At 40.5% G+C, this 17,465-nt stretch overlaps 1 protein-coding gene across 2 annotated transcripts in view; it reads left to right on the top strand.

Annotated features, from left to right (window-relative positions):
• SNTN (sentan, cilia apical structure protein) overlaps positions 1-15,765 on the top strand; it is a 52,246-nt gene extending 36,481 nt beyond the window's left edge. The window contains exon 4 of one of the 2 annotated variants that reach the window (XM_066351006.1): positions 13,591-15,765. In XM_066351006.1, coding sequence (XP_066207103.1) covers positions 13,591-13,749 — 159 coding nt within the window. In that variant the 3' untranslated portion in view covers positions 13,750-15,765. Of the gene's footprint in view, positions 1-12,148; positions 12,332-13,590 lie in introns of those variants that run through there. The other variant, XM_066351007.1, reaches the window with a different exon arrangement.
• Positions 15,766-17,465: the final 1,700 nt, after the last annotated feature.

Genomic DNA, 17,465 nt, shown 5'->3' with positions numbered 1-17,465 from the left:
GGGGGTCAAAAAAAGTGCTCCTGGAAAATGAAGGAGTAACTGAGATCTGCAGAATGAGTGAGAGTTAGCAATCAAGGGGTGGGGTGCAGAAGGTAGCATTCCAAGCAGAGGGAATGGCAGATGCAATGGCCTTAGAACATTAGAACTCCAAGAGCTGTGAGTGCTAGCAAGTAGTTCCTGAGAAAGGGGAAGAAGGAAGCTGTGAGTGATGAGGCTGGGGAGGTGGAGAGAGGCCACACCTCACAGAGGCATGGCCAGAGAGCAGCAGGAAGCCAGGAATGGTTTCCCAGTAGGAAGAAGAAATTAGACCAGCTGCAGTCCAGATTGGGAGAGGGGTGAGGGTGGGACAGAAAAGAATGGAGTGATGTGGGGAAGCAATCCAAAGGGAAACCGATGTGATGGTTTGGACTAGGGTAGTGAATATGAGAAGCATTTGGAAAGTGGAAAGAACAGGATTTGATCACTGATTGGCTGTGAGGGCTGAAGGACAGGAGGAGCAAATTATGCACTGCTCACAAAAATTAGGGGATATTTCAAAATAAATATGAAGCAATAAAAAAAGAAACATTTGATATGTCACTTGCTACTCAATCACAATAATTGAGTTTGCATCTCATTTGCATAATCAAATAACTTTCTTTGACTTGTTTGCTTTTCTGATGTTCTTGTTTAATAAAAATATCAAATGCTTCTTTTTTTTATCGCTTCATATTAATTTTGAAATATGTCCTAATTTTTTTTTTTGCACTTTTTTTTTTTTATAAATAAATTTTTATTTTAATGGGGTGACATCAATAAATCAGGGTACATACATTCAAAGAAAACATTTCCAGGTTATCTTGTCATTTAGTTCTGTTGCATACCCATCATCCGAAGAAAGATCATCCTCCGCCACCCTCCATCCAGTTCTCTCTGTACCCCTCCCCCTCCCCCTCTCCCTCCTTCCCTCCCCCCACCCCCATAGCCACCACACTCCTGTCCATGCCTCTTAGTCTCGCTTTTATGTCCCACCAATGTATGGAATCCTGCAGTTCCTGTTTTTTTCTGATTCGCTTATTTCACCCTGCACAATGCTACCAAGACTCCACCATTCCTCTATAAGTGATCCGATGTCACCATTTCTCCTAGCTGAATAATATACCATGGTGTATATGTGCCCCATCTTCTTCATCCAGTCCTCTATTTTTTTTACAGTGATTAAAAGCCTTTAAGCAAACTCTTGGCCAATACAGCAAGAATCCCTTAAAGAGTAGTGTCCTTAACATGTTCCCCAAGTCCAAGTTGGCCCCATCACCATGCCAAATCCCTGAAAAATGCAACCCAACCACAGTTCAGTCTGTTAGGAGCTGTCACAGGGAGCAGGAGTCCAGGAAAGTTCCCCACAGGAAAAGTCCACATGGCACTGGAATTGTTGTCACCATTCTATACTTTGCAGCTCATGTCCAAGTCCCAATGACCGCTGCTTCTAGCTGGTAATGATTCAGGTAGACTGGAAAAAGCCATTTGCAGCATGCGTGGATATGGAGCTTTTGTTCTCCTCTGCCTGGAGAGTTGAGACCAGGTTGCTTTTCCCTGGAGCTCTGTGACTGTGGCCTGGTAAAGAGAACCTTGGGATACACTAAGCTGGGTGGCAAAGGTAAATTCATAATACAAGTTGGCAAAAGGGGGAAAGAGAGCTCTAAATTAGGAGTAGGTCCCAGCCTGAAATATGAGTGGGGCATTGAGGTAGGAGGGATAAAGGAAACACTATATATTAAGCAAAGCAGCAGAAAATAGGACTATCAACACCCACAACAGAGATCTTTGAGGGAAGAATAAAAAACCTGACTATTCAGGCAAAACATAGTTAAGTGGCCCTTGTGCGAATGAGATCAGTTTACCTGCTTCTTGGAAGAAATACCCTAGGCTCGTCCACAGTGTCGTAGATGGGGCCAATGGCCCTGGGCACCTTCAGCCCTCAGTGGCAAACCCCAGCTTTCTGGGCAAGGTTAGGTCATAGGTGGCTGGAGCAGGGCTGGAAGAGACTGAACCCTCCCTTAGAGGAGCGAGGGGGAAGCCCACCTTCCAGTGTCCCTGTTTCCTCACAGCAGAGGTGTGTAAGCCTGGCAGGCTTTAGCTCAATGACCTTCCTTTCCACTATTGAAGCAGGACCCAGATGGCATCCTATGAGACCCCTTTGGGGTGTTGGAGCCTTTAAGGGTGTATCCTAAAAGCTGGTAGTTCCCCTGATCTCTATTGGGCTTTTTCTGCCTCTAGGTATCTTAAAAGCCATTCTCAGAAGATCTCTCTGAGGGGTTTGAGGATCCCCATCCGCCTATATAAATCTTTTCCATATATCTGGAGCTATTTGGAAAAAAGACAGAACAGTGTTATTAGCTAGATCTAATAAAGAAGGTAGTAGTTTGCAGGCGAAAAAGATTTGGTGTCTCCTGTTCATCAGTATTCAAAAGAAATGTAAATTTTTTTTTTTTAAGTAAAAAGCATGATATGGTAGACCCGTCAGAGTCATTGGCCTGGTGTGCAGGATTCCCGGGTTCGATTCCTGGCCAGAGCACACAGAAGAAGCGCCCATCTACCTCTCCACTCCTCCCCGTCTCCTTCCTCTTTGTCTCTCTCCTCCCGCCCGCAGCCAAGGCTCCACCGGAGCAAATCCACCCTGGGCACTAAGGATGGCCCCATGGCCTCTGCCCTAGTCACTAGAATGGCTCCGGTTGTAACAGAGCAACATCCCAGATGGGCAGAGCATTCCCCCCGGTAGGCATGCCAGGTGGATCCCAGTCAGGCGCATGCAGGAGTCTGTCTGACTGCCTCCCCATCCCCATCCTCAGAAATATACAAAAAATAAATAAATAAAAGAAGAAATACTAAAAAAAAAAAAAAAGAAAGAAAAAAAAAGAAAAAGAGGGGGGGGGGCATTCCCTTGTGCTAAAGCTCCAGGGAGCATGGAGTGAGCTTGAGTATATCCTATGAAACATGGAGCTCTATGTTTACATATAAGTCTTTGAAGAAGGAGGAACTGCTGAAATAGTTTATCAGCATTTGTCTCTAAGACAGCAGTCTTTATAGTGGGAACACCATACGTAAATATTTGCTGTCTGTCTATAGATTAAGGGGGGAATATGGCAAATGCTGAAAAGCCATGATCTTTGTGCCCCTCCCCTCCCCCAACCCCCTCCCTCTCCTCCCCCCACCCTGTAACCCCAACACTGTTGTTCATGTCTCTGAGTCTCATCTTTATGTCCCACCTATGTATGGAAACATATAGTTCTTAGTTTTTTCTGATTTACTTCTTTCACTCAGTATAATGTTATCAAGGCCCATCCATGTTGTTGTAAAAGATCCTATGTCATCATTTCTTATGGCTGAGTAGTATTCCATAGTATATATATACCAAAGCTTTTTAGCCATTCGTCCTCTGATGGACACTTGGGCTGTTTCCAAATCTTTGCTATTGTGAACAATGCTGCCATAAACATGGGGGTGCATTTCTTCTATTCAAACAGTGCTATGGTGTTCTTGGGGTATATTCCTAACAGTGGTATAGCTGGGTCAAAAGGCAGTTTGATTTTTAATTTCTTGAGGAATCTCCATACTGTTTTCCACAGTGGCTGCACCAGTCTGCATTCCCACCAGCAGTGCAGGAGGGTTCCCTTTTCTCCACATCCTCGCCAGCACTTATTCTGTGTTGTTTCATTGATGAGCGCCATTCTGACTGGTGTGAGGTGATATCTCATTGTGGTTTTAATTTGCATTTCTCTAATCATTAGTGAAGTTGAACATTTTTTCATATGCCTATTGGCCATCTGTGTGTCCTTTTTGGAGAAGTGTCTATTCATTTCTTTTGCCCATTTTTGGATTGGATTGTTTGTCTTCCTGGTATTAAGTTTTACAAGTTCTTTGTAAATTTTGGTTATTAACCCCTTGTCAGACGCTGTGTCAAATATATTCTCCCATTGTGTAGTTTGTCTTTTTATTCTGTTCTTATTGTCTTTAGCTGTGCAGAAGCTTTTTAGTTTGATAAAGTCCCATTTGTTTATCCTGTCTTTTATTTCACTTGCCTGTGGAGACAAATCAGCAAATATATTGCTGCGAGAGATGTCAGAGAGCTTACTGCCTATGATTTCTTCTAAGATGCTTATAGTTTCACGGCTTACATTCAAGTCTTTTATCCATTTTGAGTTTATTTTTGTGAGTGGTGTAAGTTGGTGGTCTAGTTTCATTTTTTTGCAGGTAGCTGTCCAGTTTTCCCAACACCATTTGTTGAAGAGGCTGTCTTTACTCCATTGTATTGTCTTACCTCCTTTGTCAAATATCAGTTGTCCATAGAGCTGTGGGTTTATTTCTGAGTTCTCTGTTCTGTTCCATTGATCTATGCGCCTGTTCTTATGCCAGTACCATGCTGTTTTGAGTACAATGGCCTTATAATATAACTTGATATCTGGAAGTGTGATACCTCCCACTTTTTTCTTCCTTTTCAGGATTGCTGAGGCTATTCGTGTTCTTTTTTGGTTCCATATAAATTTTTGGAATATGTGTTCTATGTCTTTGAAGTAAGTCATTGGTATTTTCATTGGTGTTGCATTGAATTTATAAATTGCTTTGAGTAATATAGACATTTTAATGATGTTTATTCTTCCTAACCATGAGCACGGTATATGCCTCCACTTATTCGTATCTTCCCTGATTTCTTTTATCAATGTTTTGTAATTTTCTGAGTACAAGTCTTTAATCTCCTTGGTTAGATTTATTCCTAGGTACTTTATTTTTTTGGTTGCAATGGTAAAGGGGATTGATTCCCTGATTTTTCTTTCTGACAGTTCATTATTAGTGTATAAAAATGCCTCTGATTTCTGAGTATTGATTTTATATCCTGCCACCTTGCCAAATTCTTTGATCAGGTCTAGTAGTTTTTTGACTGCGACTTTAGGGTTTTCTATATACAATATCATGTCATCTGCAAATAATGATAGTTTTACTTCTTCTTTTCCAATGTGGATGCCTTTTATTTCTTTTTCTTGTCTGATTGCTGCGGTGAGGACTTCCAGAACTATGTTGAATAAGAGTGGTGAAAGGGGGCACCCCTGCCTTGTTCCTGATCTTAAAGGGATTGCTTTTAATTTTTGCCCATTGAGTATGATATTGGTTGTGGTGTGTCATAGATGGCCTTTATCATGTTGAGGTATGTTCCCTTTATTCCCACTTTGCTGAGAGTTTTGATCATGAATGGGTGCTGGACTTTATCAAATGCTTTTTCTGCATCTATTGAAATTATCATGTGGTTTTTCTCCTTTCTTTTGTTTATGTGATGAATCACATTGATTGATTTGCGAATATTGTACCAGCCTTGCCTCCCAAGAATAACTCCTACTTGATCATGGTGTATGATTTTTTCCATATATTGCTGGATCCGGTTTGCTAATATTTTATTGAGGATTTTTGCATCTAAGTTCATCAGGGATATTGGCCTATAATTTTCTTTTTTGGTGTTGTCTTTGCCTGGTTTTGGAATCAGAATTATGCTCGCCTCATAAAAGGAGTTTGGAAGTCTTCCTTCCTCTTGAATTTTTTGAAATAGCTTGAGAAGGATAGGAGTTAGTTCTTCTTTGAATATTTGGTAGAATTCACTTGTGAAGTCATCAGGCCCAGGACTTTTCTTTTTTGGGAGTTTTTTGATAGCTGTTTCAATCTCATTTGTTGTAATTGGTCTGTTTAGGTTTTCTGATTCTTCCAGATTGATTTTTGGAAGATTATATGATTCAAGGAATTTGTCCATTTCATCTAGGTTTCTAGTTTTTTGGCGTACAGTTCTTCATAGTATTTTCTTACAATATTTTGTATTTCTGTTGTGTCAGTTGTTATTTCTCCACTCTCGTTTCTTATTTTATTTGAGTCCTCTCTCTTTTTTTCTTGGTGAGTCTTGTTAAAGGTTCATCGATCTTGTTTACCTTTTCAAAGAACCAGCTCCTGGTTTCATTGATCCTCTGTATTGTTTCTTTAGCCTCTATGTCATTTATTTCTGCTCTGATCTTTATTATTTCCTTCCTTCTACTAGCTCTGGGCTTTACTTGCTGTTCTTTTTCTAGTTCTTTTAGATGCAGGGTTAAGTTGTTTATTTGAGCTTTTTCTAGCTTCTTGAGGTATGCCTGTAATGCTATAAACTTCCCTCTCAGAACTGCTTTTGCTGTGTCCCATAAATTTTGAGTTGATGTATGCTCATTATCGTTTGTTTCTAGGAATTTTTTAATTTTTTCTTTGATCTCAATGTTAACCCATTCATTGTTTAATAACGTGTTATTTAGTTTCCAAGTGTTTGAATGTTTTTTAATTTTTCTATTATGGTTGATTTCTAATTTAATGCCATTGTGATCAGAGAAAGTGCTCGATATGATTTCAATCTTCTTAAATTTGTTGAGCCTGCTTTTGTGCCCTAACATGTGGTCTATTCTAGAGAATGTACCATGGGCGCTTGATAAGAATGTATATTCTGCTGTTTTAGGGTGAAAGGTTCTGAAGATATCTATTAAATCAAGTTGATCTAATATGTCCTTTAAGTCTGCTGTTTCTTTGTTAATTTTCTTTCTTGAGGATCTATCTAATGATGTTAATGGGGTATTGAAAGCTCCTACTATTATAGTATTGCTGTTGATCTCGCCCTTTAAGTCTATCAAAGTCTGCTTTATATATTTAGGTGCTCCTATATTAGGTGCGTAGATATTTATAATGGTTATATCTTCTTTTTGGATTGCTTCCTTTATCATTATGTAGTGACCTTCTTTATCTCTAACTATGGTCTTTTTTCTAAAGTCCATTTTTTCTGATATAAGTATTGCTACCCCAGCTTTTTTTTCATTTCCATTTGCGTGAAATATTTTTTCCATCCTTTTATCTTCAGTCTGTGTGCATCTTTTGATTTAAGGTGTGTCTCTTGTAGACAGCATATGTATGGGTCCTGTTTTCTTATCCACGCAGCTACCCTATGTCTCTTGATCAGATCATTTAATCCATTAACATTTAAGGTTATTACTGATATGTAATTGTTTATTGCCATTTTTTTTCTTTAAAACTGTTTTTCTCTTTTGCTATATTCTTTTTTTCCTTTGGTCTGTTTACAACAGGTCCCTTAGCATTTCTTGCAGCCTTGGTTTGGTTGCAGTGAAATCCTTGAGTTTTTTTTTTGTCTGTAAAGCTTTTTATTTCTCCTTCAATTTTAAATGATAGCCTTGCTGGATAAAGTAGTCTTGGTTGTAGGTTCTTGTTCTGCATTACTTTGAATATTTCTTGCCATTCCCTTCTGGCCTCAAGTGTTTCTGTTGAGAAGTCAAAAGTCATCCTTATGGGGGCTCCTTTGTAGGTGATAGTCTTTTTTTCTCTAGCAGCTTTTAATATTTTCTCTTTATCATTTAGCTTTGGTAATTTAATTATGATGTGTCTTGGTGTTGGTTTCTTTGGGTTTCTCCTTAATGGAGTTCTCTGTGCTTCCTGAACATGTGAAACGTTTTCCTGCCTTAATTGGGGGAAGTTTTCCGCTATAATATGTTTGAACAAAGTCTCTATCCCTTGTTCTTTCTCTTCTTCTTCAGGAACCCCTATGATGCGGATGTTATTTCTCTTCATGTTGTCACAGAGCTCTCTTAGAGTTTCCTCAGACTTTTTGAGTCTCTTTTCTTTTTTCTGCTCTGCTTCTGTGCCTTTATTTATTGTGTCCTCTAACTCACTGATTCGATTCTCTGCTTCATCCATCCTGCTTTTAATTCCTTTCATTGTATTCTTTATTTCAGATATTGTATTTGTCATTTCTGTCTGATTCTTTTTTATTATTTCAATGTCCTTTTTTATATTTGTTATCTCTTTATTTAGGTTTTCGTACTGGCCATCTATGGTTGTTCTAATATCTTTGAGCATCCTAACAATTGTTATTTTAAACTCTGCATCTGGTAATTTGGTTATATCTGATTCACTTAGGTCCTTTTCTGGGGATTTCTCTTGGTTTATTTGTGTTGTATTTCTCTGCCTCTGCATTTTCTCTTCACGGGAGTGGCTGTGATCACGTGCTCGGGTGCACAAGGGTTGGTGGCCTTGGCCTTTGCCCCGCCCCCGTGTGTGACGTTATGCTCGGTCCTGAAGGCACTGGCAAGCACCTTTGCTTAGCTGTGGGTCTCCGCCTGTTTCCGAGCTTTCGCCCTGCCTTTGCAGGATGATCCCACTCAAGGAACAGCTGCTAGCCTTGGCTCTACCACCAGGCAGGGCTGCGTGCCCAAGCTCAGCTCCGTAGCGGAACTCCGCCTCTTCTGGGCTTTTGGCTCCACCCTCGCGGGAGGAGCCGGCTACCAAGTCAGACCGCAAGCCTGGGTTGCACGGGCGGGGCAGGGATGTGCTCCTCTGCCCTTGCTCCAGAGCTGGTTTCTACTCTTTCCAGGTTTCCCGCCCTTCTCCCGGAGGCTGGATTACAGGCTGCCGGCAGCTGAGCTTGGCCGCTTTTGCATGCCCCCTTCTCCCTAGCCGGGCAAGATTGAGCTCACACCTGAGCCCAGTGGTGGCCAGCCAGCTTCCAACCCTGCCAGCAGAACCGCGCTTTTGTCTCCCGCTGCCGCCCGCTCTCCGGTGCACCTTCAGCCGCGTGGGTGGGGGCGCTGCAGCTCGAACTCTAAGACTCACTACTGTAGACCCAAAAGCTCCCTCCTTCTATGCGACTCTGCTCTGAATGCTGCGGGGGAGCTTGTTTGGCTGCTCTCCTGCTTCCCTTTGCTGGTATTGCTGTTTCCGGGGGAAATATTCACTTCAGCTTTGGGGAGTGACTCATCCCAGGGGTTAGGGTGGCTATCTCCCAAAATGTTTCTCCCTATGCCTCCTAGATTGCACTCTCTTCCTGTTACTGTGGTTCTCTCCCCTCTCCTTCCGTCCCCAGGAGCCCCGGGTTAGTGTTTGTGAGAGAGATGTTCTGTGCGGTCCCTTTAAGAAGGATCCTGGGTCTGAGAAATCAGACTCTCTCACAAACAGTATCCTGACTTGTTTCCAGCTAAATACTGTCCTTACGCTTCTTCTGGGCTCTGGGGCTGCAGGCTGGGGCTTTGTTCCTGGGGCTCAGGATCCTGTCCCCTCTGCTAAACTCACTTCCCGCCACGCGAGTCTCTCCCTGCTGCCGTTCGCTCCGAGAAGCTGGGCAGCCATCTCCGCGTTTCCGCTTTTCCTACCAGTCTCTGTGTGGCTTCTTCAGCGTTCCTTGGTTGAAGAGTCCTTTTAGTTTAGTCCAAAGTTGGTTTTTCCAGCTGATAGTTCATAAAATTAGTTTGTAATCCACTTTGGTTCTGGGAGGTAGATGCTGGTACGTCTGCCTACTCCAGCGCCATCTTGTCTCTCCTATTTCAATATGTCCTAATTTTTGTGAGCAGTGTATAACCCCTCAGTTCTGATTTTGGGGAAAAATGGGTGGTGGTCCCATTCCCAGAGAAGAGAGACTGAAGAGTCAGCAGCTTTGAAGTGAGGTGGGGGTGGGACGCAGTGCTGAAGTCCATCAGAATGTGTCAGTTTTACCATGTCCATGAAACAAACAGGCAAAACTCAGCAACAGGATGTGTGAGTTAGGGGTCAGAATGGAGATCTGTGTTCAAAATATAGAAGTGAGAATTAGCAGTGTGCCAGGGGTCACTGACCTGAAGGAGAGTGGACTGATTCACCTGAAAGCATATCTCTCAAACTGATTACTATCTTCAATATCTTTCTCATATTTGCCTATAGCCTGTATTATAATTTACTTAGAACTGTTTTCCTTAAGTTAGCAATCTACTTAAATATATTTATTTTTTTAAGGACACTTTATCACTATTCTAAATATAAATTCAGTGAATAAAAGAAAAAGGTAGTAAAAAAATAGTTTACTAATAATTCTTATTTAATTTTTATTTTAGCATCACCTAAAATGACATTCCATTATACCAGCAGTGCGCATTCAGACCTTGAGAAATATTGGCCTAGGAAAAATGAGTAAGAATTATAAGTGGTTTAAAAGATATGTATAGGCCTGACCTGTGGTGGTGCAGTGGATAAAGCGTCGACCTGGAAATGCTGAGGTCGCCGGTTCAAAACTCTGGGCTTGCCTGGTCAAGGCACATATGAGAGTTGATGCTTCCAGCTCTTCCCCCCCTTCTCTCTCTCTGTCTCTCCTCTCTCTCTCTCCCTCTGTCTCTCCCTCTCCTCTCTAAAATGAATTAAAAAAAAAGATAAGTATAAAAGATTTGAAAGATGAGTATTATAATCCCCTTAAAATATAGAGTGATGAAATTATCATTCACTGGGGAGCTGGGCCACAGGTGTTTCCTGTAAATCTATAGTTACTTCAAAAATGCATGTGTAAAATTAGCTTTAAAAATAAATCCCACACATAAATGATTTTTTTAAAGGCCTATTTCAGTGGTAGTCAACCTGGTTTCTACCGCCCACTAGTGGGCATTCCAGTTTTCATGGTGGACGGTAGCAGAGCAACCAAAGTATAAATAAAAAGATAGATTTAACTATAGTAAGTTATTTTATAAAGATTTATTCTGCCAAACTTAGAGAAAATCTGACATAAAGTACTTGGTAAGTAATTATTATTATATGCTTTAACTTGCTGTACCTATGCTTTATAAATTTTATAAAGTAAAGTTACTTCCCTACTTTATAAATCACCATTACTGTGGAACCAGTGGGCAGTTAGAAAATTTTACTACTAACAGGGGTACCAAAGTGGGTGGTAGATATAGAAAGGTTGACTACCCCTGGCCTATTTGATAGAAACAGAATAGAAGAGTGGTTGCCAGGGTTTGTGGACAGAAGGTGGTGGGGTGAGAGAATCAAAGGTAAACGTTTTCAATTCTAAGAACGAGTTCTGAGAATGCATTGTGAGCATGGTAACTGTAGTTAAAGCACAGTATTGTGGACTTGAAACTTGCTGAGAGCAGATCTTAAGCATTCTCACCACACAGAAAACTCACCACTATGTGAGGTGATAGATACATTAATTCTCTGGATTTTGGTAGTCATTCCCATAATGTATATGTATGTCAAATTATCACATCATATACTTCAATTATGTTTAAGGAAAGTGTGTATGTGTGTGGGTGTGGGTGTGCTTGTGGGAGGGACAGAGACAGAGAGAGACTTCATTCAATGTGATACACAGAAAAATTATTGGAAAGAAATGTTAACAGCCTGACCTGTGGTGGTGCAGTGGAGAGAGCCTAGACCAGGAACACTGAGGTCGCTGGTTCGAAACCCCAAGCTTGCCTGGTCAAGGCACATATGGGAAGCAACTACAAGTTGGTGCTTCCTGTTCCTTCCTGACTTCCTCTCTCTGTCTCCTCTCTCTAAAATCAGTAAATAAAATCTTTAAAAGAGAGAGAAAAGAAATTTTAATTACAGCTATTTTGTGGTAATGGGGTAAAAATTTATTTTTCATTTTTATTTTGAAAAATATTTTTCTAAATATTCAATGTTAAACGTATTATTTTTGAAATAATTTTTTAAAGAAAAGCTATTTTTTTTCAGCTAGAAATATCAGTCAGAATTTGACAAAAGATAAAATATTCTAGGGGATCTTTAAAGAGAGGGTGGGTGAAAAAATCCTACAACATTATCCTGCCTCAGAGGCCAAAAGAAATGGCGAGTCCCAGGGAGAAAAAGGACCTGTAAGCTGCCTGGCGTATCCTCAGGGAGCTTCTGACAAGGCTTCAAATGAGAACCTAGTGGGTGCACCACCCTGTGAAACCCACCACTCCTCTGAGAACAGCAAGATAGACGACTCACCAAATCATCAGGAAGACCCTCCAGCCTTGTGGCCCTTGCACGGCCCACCGTGAGAAAGACAGCCAGTGTCTGGCTCCAGCTGCAAACACACCCAGGCCTCCATGCATCCTGCCCGCTGCCTGGGCTGATGGGCCTCGAGGGCAGAAGTCATAGGTCAGGGCATCCCCGGGGACAGCTCATCCTGAAGCAGCCTCAGTATCAATGGTGGCAGCTTGACTTCACTGAGCAAGCACTTGGGTAATGTCCGAATGCTGCCTGGAACTAACCACACTCCCTGTGAGATTCCCTAAGACGGATACTGACCACTAGTCAAGGCAAAGGCCACAGAGACCCCTTCATTACTGACCGCTTTCTTCTAAATCCCCAGGTCAAGTTCTCCAGGAAACTGAACTGGACCTTGTGGCTGAGACCTGCGTTTGGAGAGGAACATCTTCTTTCCCTTATGCCTAAACATAATTTGGGGGAATTTTATTCTATAGTCAGGCAGATATAAGAAAATTGAACACATAAAACCACTGTGAAGAACTTACAAAGCAAACATGGCTGGTCAGGCCCTACATCCCCGTACCTCAGTCAGCCCCATGTTCAGCAACACTGTGTGGGAAAGACCTACTGCCATCTCTGACCTTTGAGCAAGGTGCTCCTGTCTCTGGTTTGGAATCTAACCCTTTTGCCATAGGCTTCAGCTCTCTGGTAGGAGCTGGGAGAGCTCCTTTGGCCTTACTGACAGGGGTGACCTCTTGAGAATTAGCCTAAATGGAACAGTAATGCTCCGCAGCTGCAGAGGAATGTGTCCCCGTCCCTAACATTGCCTCAATCCTGGCTGGGGTGGATTTTACAGCTAGCACACATTTGGGATTGAGCTAGATATCAACATAGCTCAGTAACTTTCAATCAAATGACCTTAACCTTTTTATACCACTTGAAAGCTGTTTCACAAGCTGTGACCGGAAACTGAAAAGCCTCTTCATTTCTGTACTAGTCACATGATTTCCTTCAATCCATCTATGAGAACTATGAATTTGGATTTGATTTGTGATCAAACTAAATGTTGAACAATCTTCTAAGGCACATAATTTCTTTGAGTATATTTTATTCCATAATTCTGGATAATCTAATTGTTCAGTGGAACACATGCTATATAACCCCCATAACAAACAGATTACCATATTTCCCCATGTATAAGACGCTCCCATGTATAAGATGCACCTTAATTTTGGGGCCTGAAATTTGAAACAATATAACAAGCACAAAAAACATGAAATTCAAGTAAGAAAATCTACAACAATAAGTGCAAAAACAAGCATGGAAATGCAGGAAATGGAAGTAAAAAAAAATCTACAACCACTGTATAAGATGTACCCAGTTTTTAGACCCTAAATTTTTCAGAAAAAAAATTGTGTCTTATACATGAGGAAATACAGTATGTTTTGGAAAATGTGAAAACATAATATTATGTGTGTTTGTAGAGAGGTGGGGTGGCTTAGCAGTTAGGAGTGGGCTAGGTAGTTTAGATTACTAATCTACCTCCAAACCAGTAGCTGCCTAGCTTGTGACAAATGACTTAAATCTCACTGAGTCTCTGCTATCCCATCTGTAGAGTGGGGTGGTAATAGTATACAATTCAATAAGGTCACTGTGAGGATCCAATGAGAAGCCCATGTGAAGACTTCACACAGTACATGACTGTATGAATGGTAGCAACTCGACATGTTATTAGAGTTAATAACAAGTTCACTATTGCTTATTATCTGTAAAACTCAGGTGACACAATAAATCAGGGTTGTACTTTTTTCTTTATTCTGACAGGGACAAGAAACCAAACCAAAATACAAAGACCTCCTTTCTGAACTTGACCAGCATATGGAAAATAAGCTTGATTTTGAAGATTTCATGATCTTACTGTTAAGTATCACCGTGATGTCAGATTTGCTACAAAGTATATGGAATGTAAAAGTGATGAAATAAACCGTTTTCACTGACTAGTGAGACAAAATAATAACAAAAGAGTGTTACATGATCAAAGACTGCTTCCCTTTTTCTTTTTCTCTTTTAATTAACTGGTATCCTGGGGATCGCCTGGAGGGTTCTGATTGCTAATATTCAGATCCAATTTAACTTCAAACTCCACGCATGCTCTTCAAGAATGTCTGAATAACAGGGTCTCTGGGTGCTTTACAACATGATATATTTATGCCACTGAATATCACAGTGCTCTTGTTGAGTCAATAGTGACAGAGCACTTTCCTTACAGTGAGCGAGTCACACATCATTTGTCCATTAAGTGACATGTGCTGAGCATCTACTCCATGGTACTGCTGGGGATGTAGTAATGAACCAGCCAGACTAGCCCTGCTCTCACACATGCCTGGGGACGTCTAGCAGAGGAGACGGGCACTGAGTAATGCCTTATTCAATCGCATTACAGTGTAACTATAATTGTGATAGGGCTGTAGTATGCTAAAATTGCTCTTATCATCTGACCTTGGCTTAAAGGTCAAAGAAACTTTACTGACATTCTGCAAAAAATAAAATTATAGGAAAAAATGAATCTGATTGCCAGGGCCATGGGTAGTAAGTGGAGTTGTCTACAAATGGGTATGATAAAATTTGAGGGGGGATGGAAATGATCTGTATATCAACTGTGATGGTGTTTTCATGACTGCATGCATTTGTCATACTCTAAAAATATTGTATGCAAATTATTCTTAAATAAACATGACTTAAAAACAAGCAAACAAATGCCACAATATCCTTGTAATCCAGGCCATGGTTTCACCAAAAATGCCTTGAAATTATGATCTAAAAGTGATTGTGTCCTAAGGATCTATATCCTCTATGGTCATGCCTGTATTCCTGAATTTAAATTATATATATATATATATATATATATATAAATTTACATACACACACATAGGTCAATGCCTGAACATTTGAGACTGACTTTCACAAAGACTTTTATTTATTGTAAAATTATTGTAAGTCTTCTACCCTACTTCCCCTTGTCCTCCCTGCCCAGCACTGTAAGCCTCACATGTATATGTTAAGAACACTCTTTCAGGAGGAGACCTTCACCCTTGGTCTCGTGAAGCATTCATTTCATTGGGTAGTGCCCCAAATCCACCAAGACCCAATTCCTTGGCCCTTCCCACTTTCCAAACCTCAGACATTAAGTCCACACATTTCCATACCATGCAAGAGAAAGCCCCAGACTTGCTCTCTCTCACCATTTTAACAGGAGGTACTTGGGTTTAATGGGGCTCATACTACATACCAGGCACTATCTTAGGGGCTCTATAAATATTAACTCACTGACTCCCTTTAGTAACCCTAAGTAAGTATTATTATCATTTTTCAGATGAGGAAACTAAAGCACTGAGTGTTGGTTGTCCCAAAGTCATACCACTGGCAGGTTTGAAAGTTCTCTGCCCTTGCTGTAGGTATTGCTAATTTTGTTAATATTAGATTTTGTGTAAGCAATAATATTATAACTCAACAAAAATAGATGTGCACATTTCAGGCACTGTGCAAGAGAGAGTGCTACCAGCTGGGTCTCAGAGAACCATTTGGCATTCTCCAAATAGAAGTCTGTGGGCTGGTCTCCCTCAAAGTCACACGTAGCTGAATTTGGCAACCTTGGTGACCAATGAAAAGGTCTAATTCACACCTTTTGGAAAAGGAAAAAAGAGACCCTGGCCAATAGACTGATGGGAAATCTTGGAGCCATTCTAACTGTCTGCGCTCCCTGTAAGAAATTTTGGTAAATTCATCCCAGATAGAAAATCACCCTCCTCTGGGGAGGATATCAATTATAGATTCTATTTTTGCCTCATGAAAACAACAAATACATGTGAACGTGTTAGAGCATAGGTGACAAATAGATCAATTAGCACGATTAAAAACCCTAGATCAAAGAAGCCTCACTCCTTGGCTCTAGGACATAAGCTCAGTGGTGGGATTCAAATAATTTAACAACCGTTTCTCTGCCCTAATGACCAATTTAAGTGTAAAAACACAATATACCAAAAGGTAGTTCATTATTTCATGCACTTAATACTTAAATAAGAACAATAAAAGAGGTATACAAAACTAGATTATGTTTTAAGAAAGAGTTTTAAAATATTAATGAACATATTAAATATTTGACAAAAAACAATAAAACTGTTAAAGATATTTCCATATTGCTTCTTGATTGGCGTCCTCACTTGCAGTTTTCTTCACTTTTATCTGAGCATCATCGGCTGTGTGATTTATTCTTCACCATCTTTTCACCGTAGGAGTAGGATCCCATTCCTTTAGAGGTAGGCCGATTAGACTAACAGTCATTGTGTTTGATATATTTGAAACAGGTGACTTCTCTTCTCTGAACATATTATGTTTATCTTTGAAAAACCCCTTTCCACTTCTGCTGAATTTACAGCATTGTTCTGACAATATTTTTAGTTCCTTGAACACTTTCAGGACTTGCATAGTTCTGGGAATTTTTTTTAAAAATTCTCTAAGGCACCCACTTTAGAGAGAACCCTGATTACAAGTGCCATTTTAACAACCGGTTCGCCGAACTCAACAAAAAGTTAGGTATCAGTTCTGCTGAACCACTGCAAACCGGCTAAATCTCACCACTGCATAAGCTCTACTATTGAACCAAAATGCCATCTTGAAAACATTACTTGTTGGAAGCCTATCAACAACTGCTAGTTGACAAGGTCACAGCAGAGAAGACCAACGGCTGCTGGTTGACAAGGTCACAGCAGAGAAGATCAACAACTGCTGGCTGACAAAGTCACAGCAGAGAAGACCAATGGCTGCTGGTTGACAAGGTCACAGCAGAGAAGATCAACGGCTGCTGGTTGACAAGGTCACAGCAGAGAAGACCATCGGCTGCTGGATGACAAAGTCACAGCAGAGAAAAGGCACAACGATACTTCCCCCTTTGACCTTTTGAATTAATTTGGCCTTTTCTCCCCCCTTTCTGGGTGTGTGTGCTATCATTTATGGCACAGGGATAATAGCACCGTGCTTTCCCTGTAGATTCATAGTAATTTCTTTGGAAATGAGGCAGAGGGTGTGAGTTCCACAGAAAAGCCTGTAAGCCCCTTTGCCTGGGCTCATAGACATAAGAGGCTGGCTATGACATCCCTCAAAAAGGGTTAAGTTTGTAGGAGAATTCCTTCTTATTAATCATGTTAGAAAAAATAGAATGTAACTTATGAATAGGTAGGAAACAGTAACTATACACAGAAGCACCTTTCAGCCTTCACTTAATTCATTACTTTACCTCCCTAGCCTTTTCATGTGGTAGAGTAGAGAAGCTTTCCTTTCTTCTTGCATACCTGACCTGCAGGTGGTGGAACACTCTGAGAAAAATAAGTTAGAACTTAACTAGTGTATGAAATTAGTAAATAAATAAAATTTGACTAGACAATAGGACATTAGGTAAGATAGAGTTGTTAATCAGTACTGACCTTTTAGAAGTTTGTACCAATATTGTTATTGCTGTTCAAGTTATTGTATAACTGTACATTGTATGACTTACCACCTGATTTATAGCTTATAGAAATGAATTAACTGTTACTTAGAAATATGTAACCATAGTGAAACAAAAACAATTATTAATCAATGTATTCTGAATACCATGTGATTGTAACTTAGTGTGTGTGTATAAAAATAAAGCTAGACCAGCA

This window comes from Saccopteryx leptura, chromosome 10 (genome assembly GCF_036850995.1).
Source record: "Saccopteryx leptura isolate mSacLep1 chromosome 10, mSacLep1_pri_phased_curated, whole genome shotgun sequence".
Classification (NCBI taxonomy): Eukaryota; Metazoa; Chordata; class Mammalia; order Chiroptera; family Emballonuridae; genus Saccopteryx; species Saccopteryx leptura.
The sequence above is the reverse complement of the archived record's forward strand: the minus strand, read 5'-3'. Positions and strand labels throughout refer to the sequence as shown.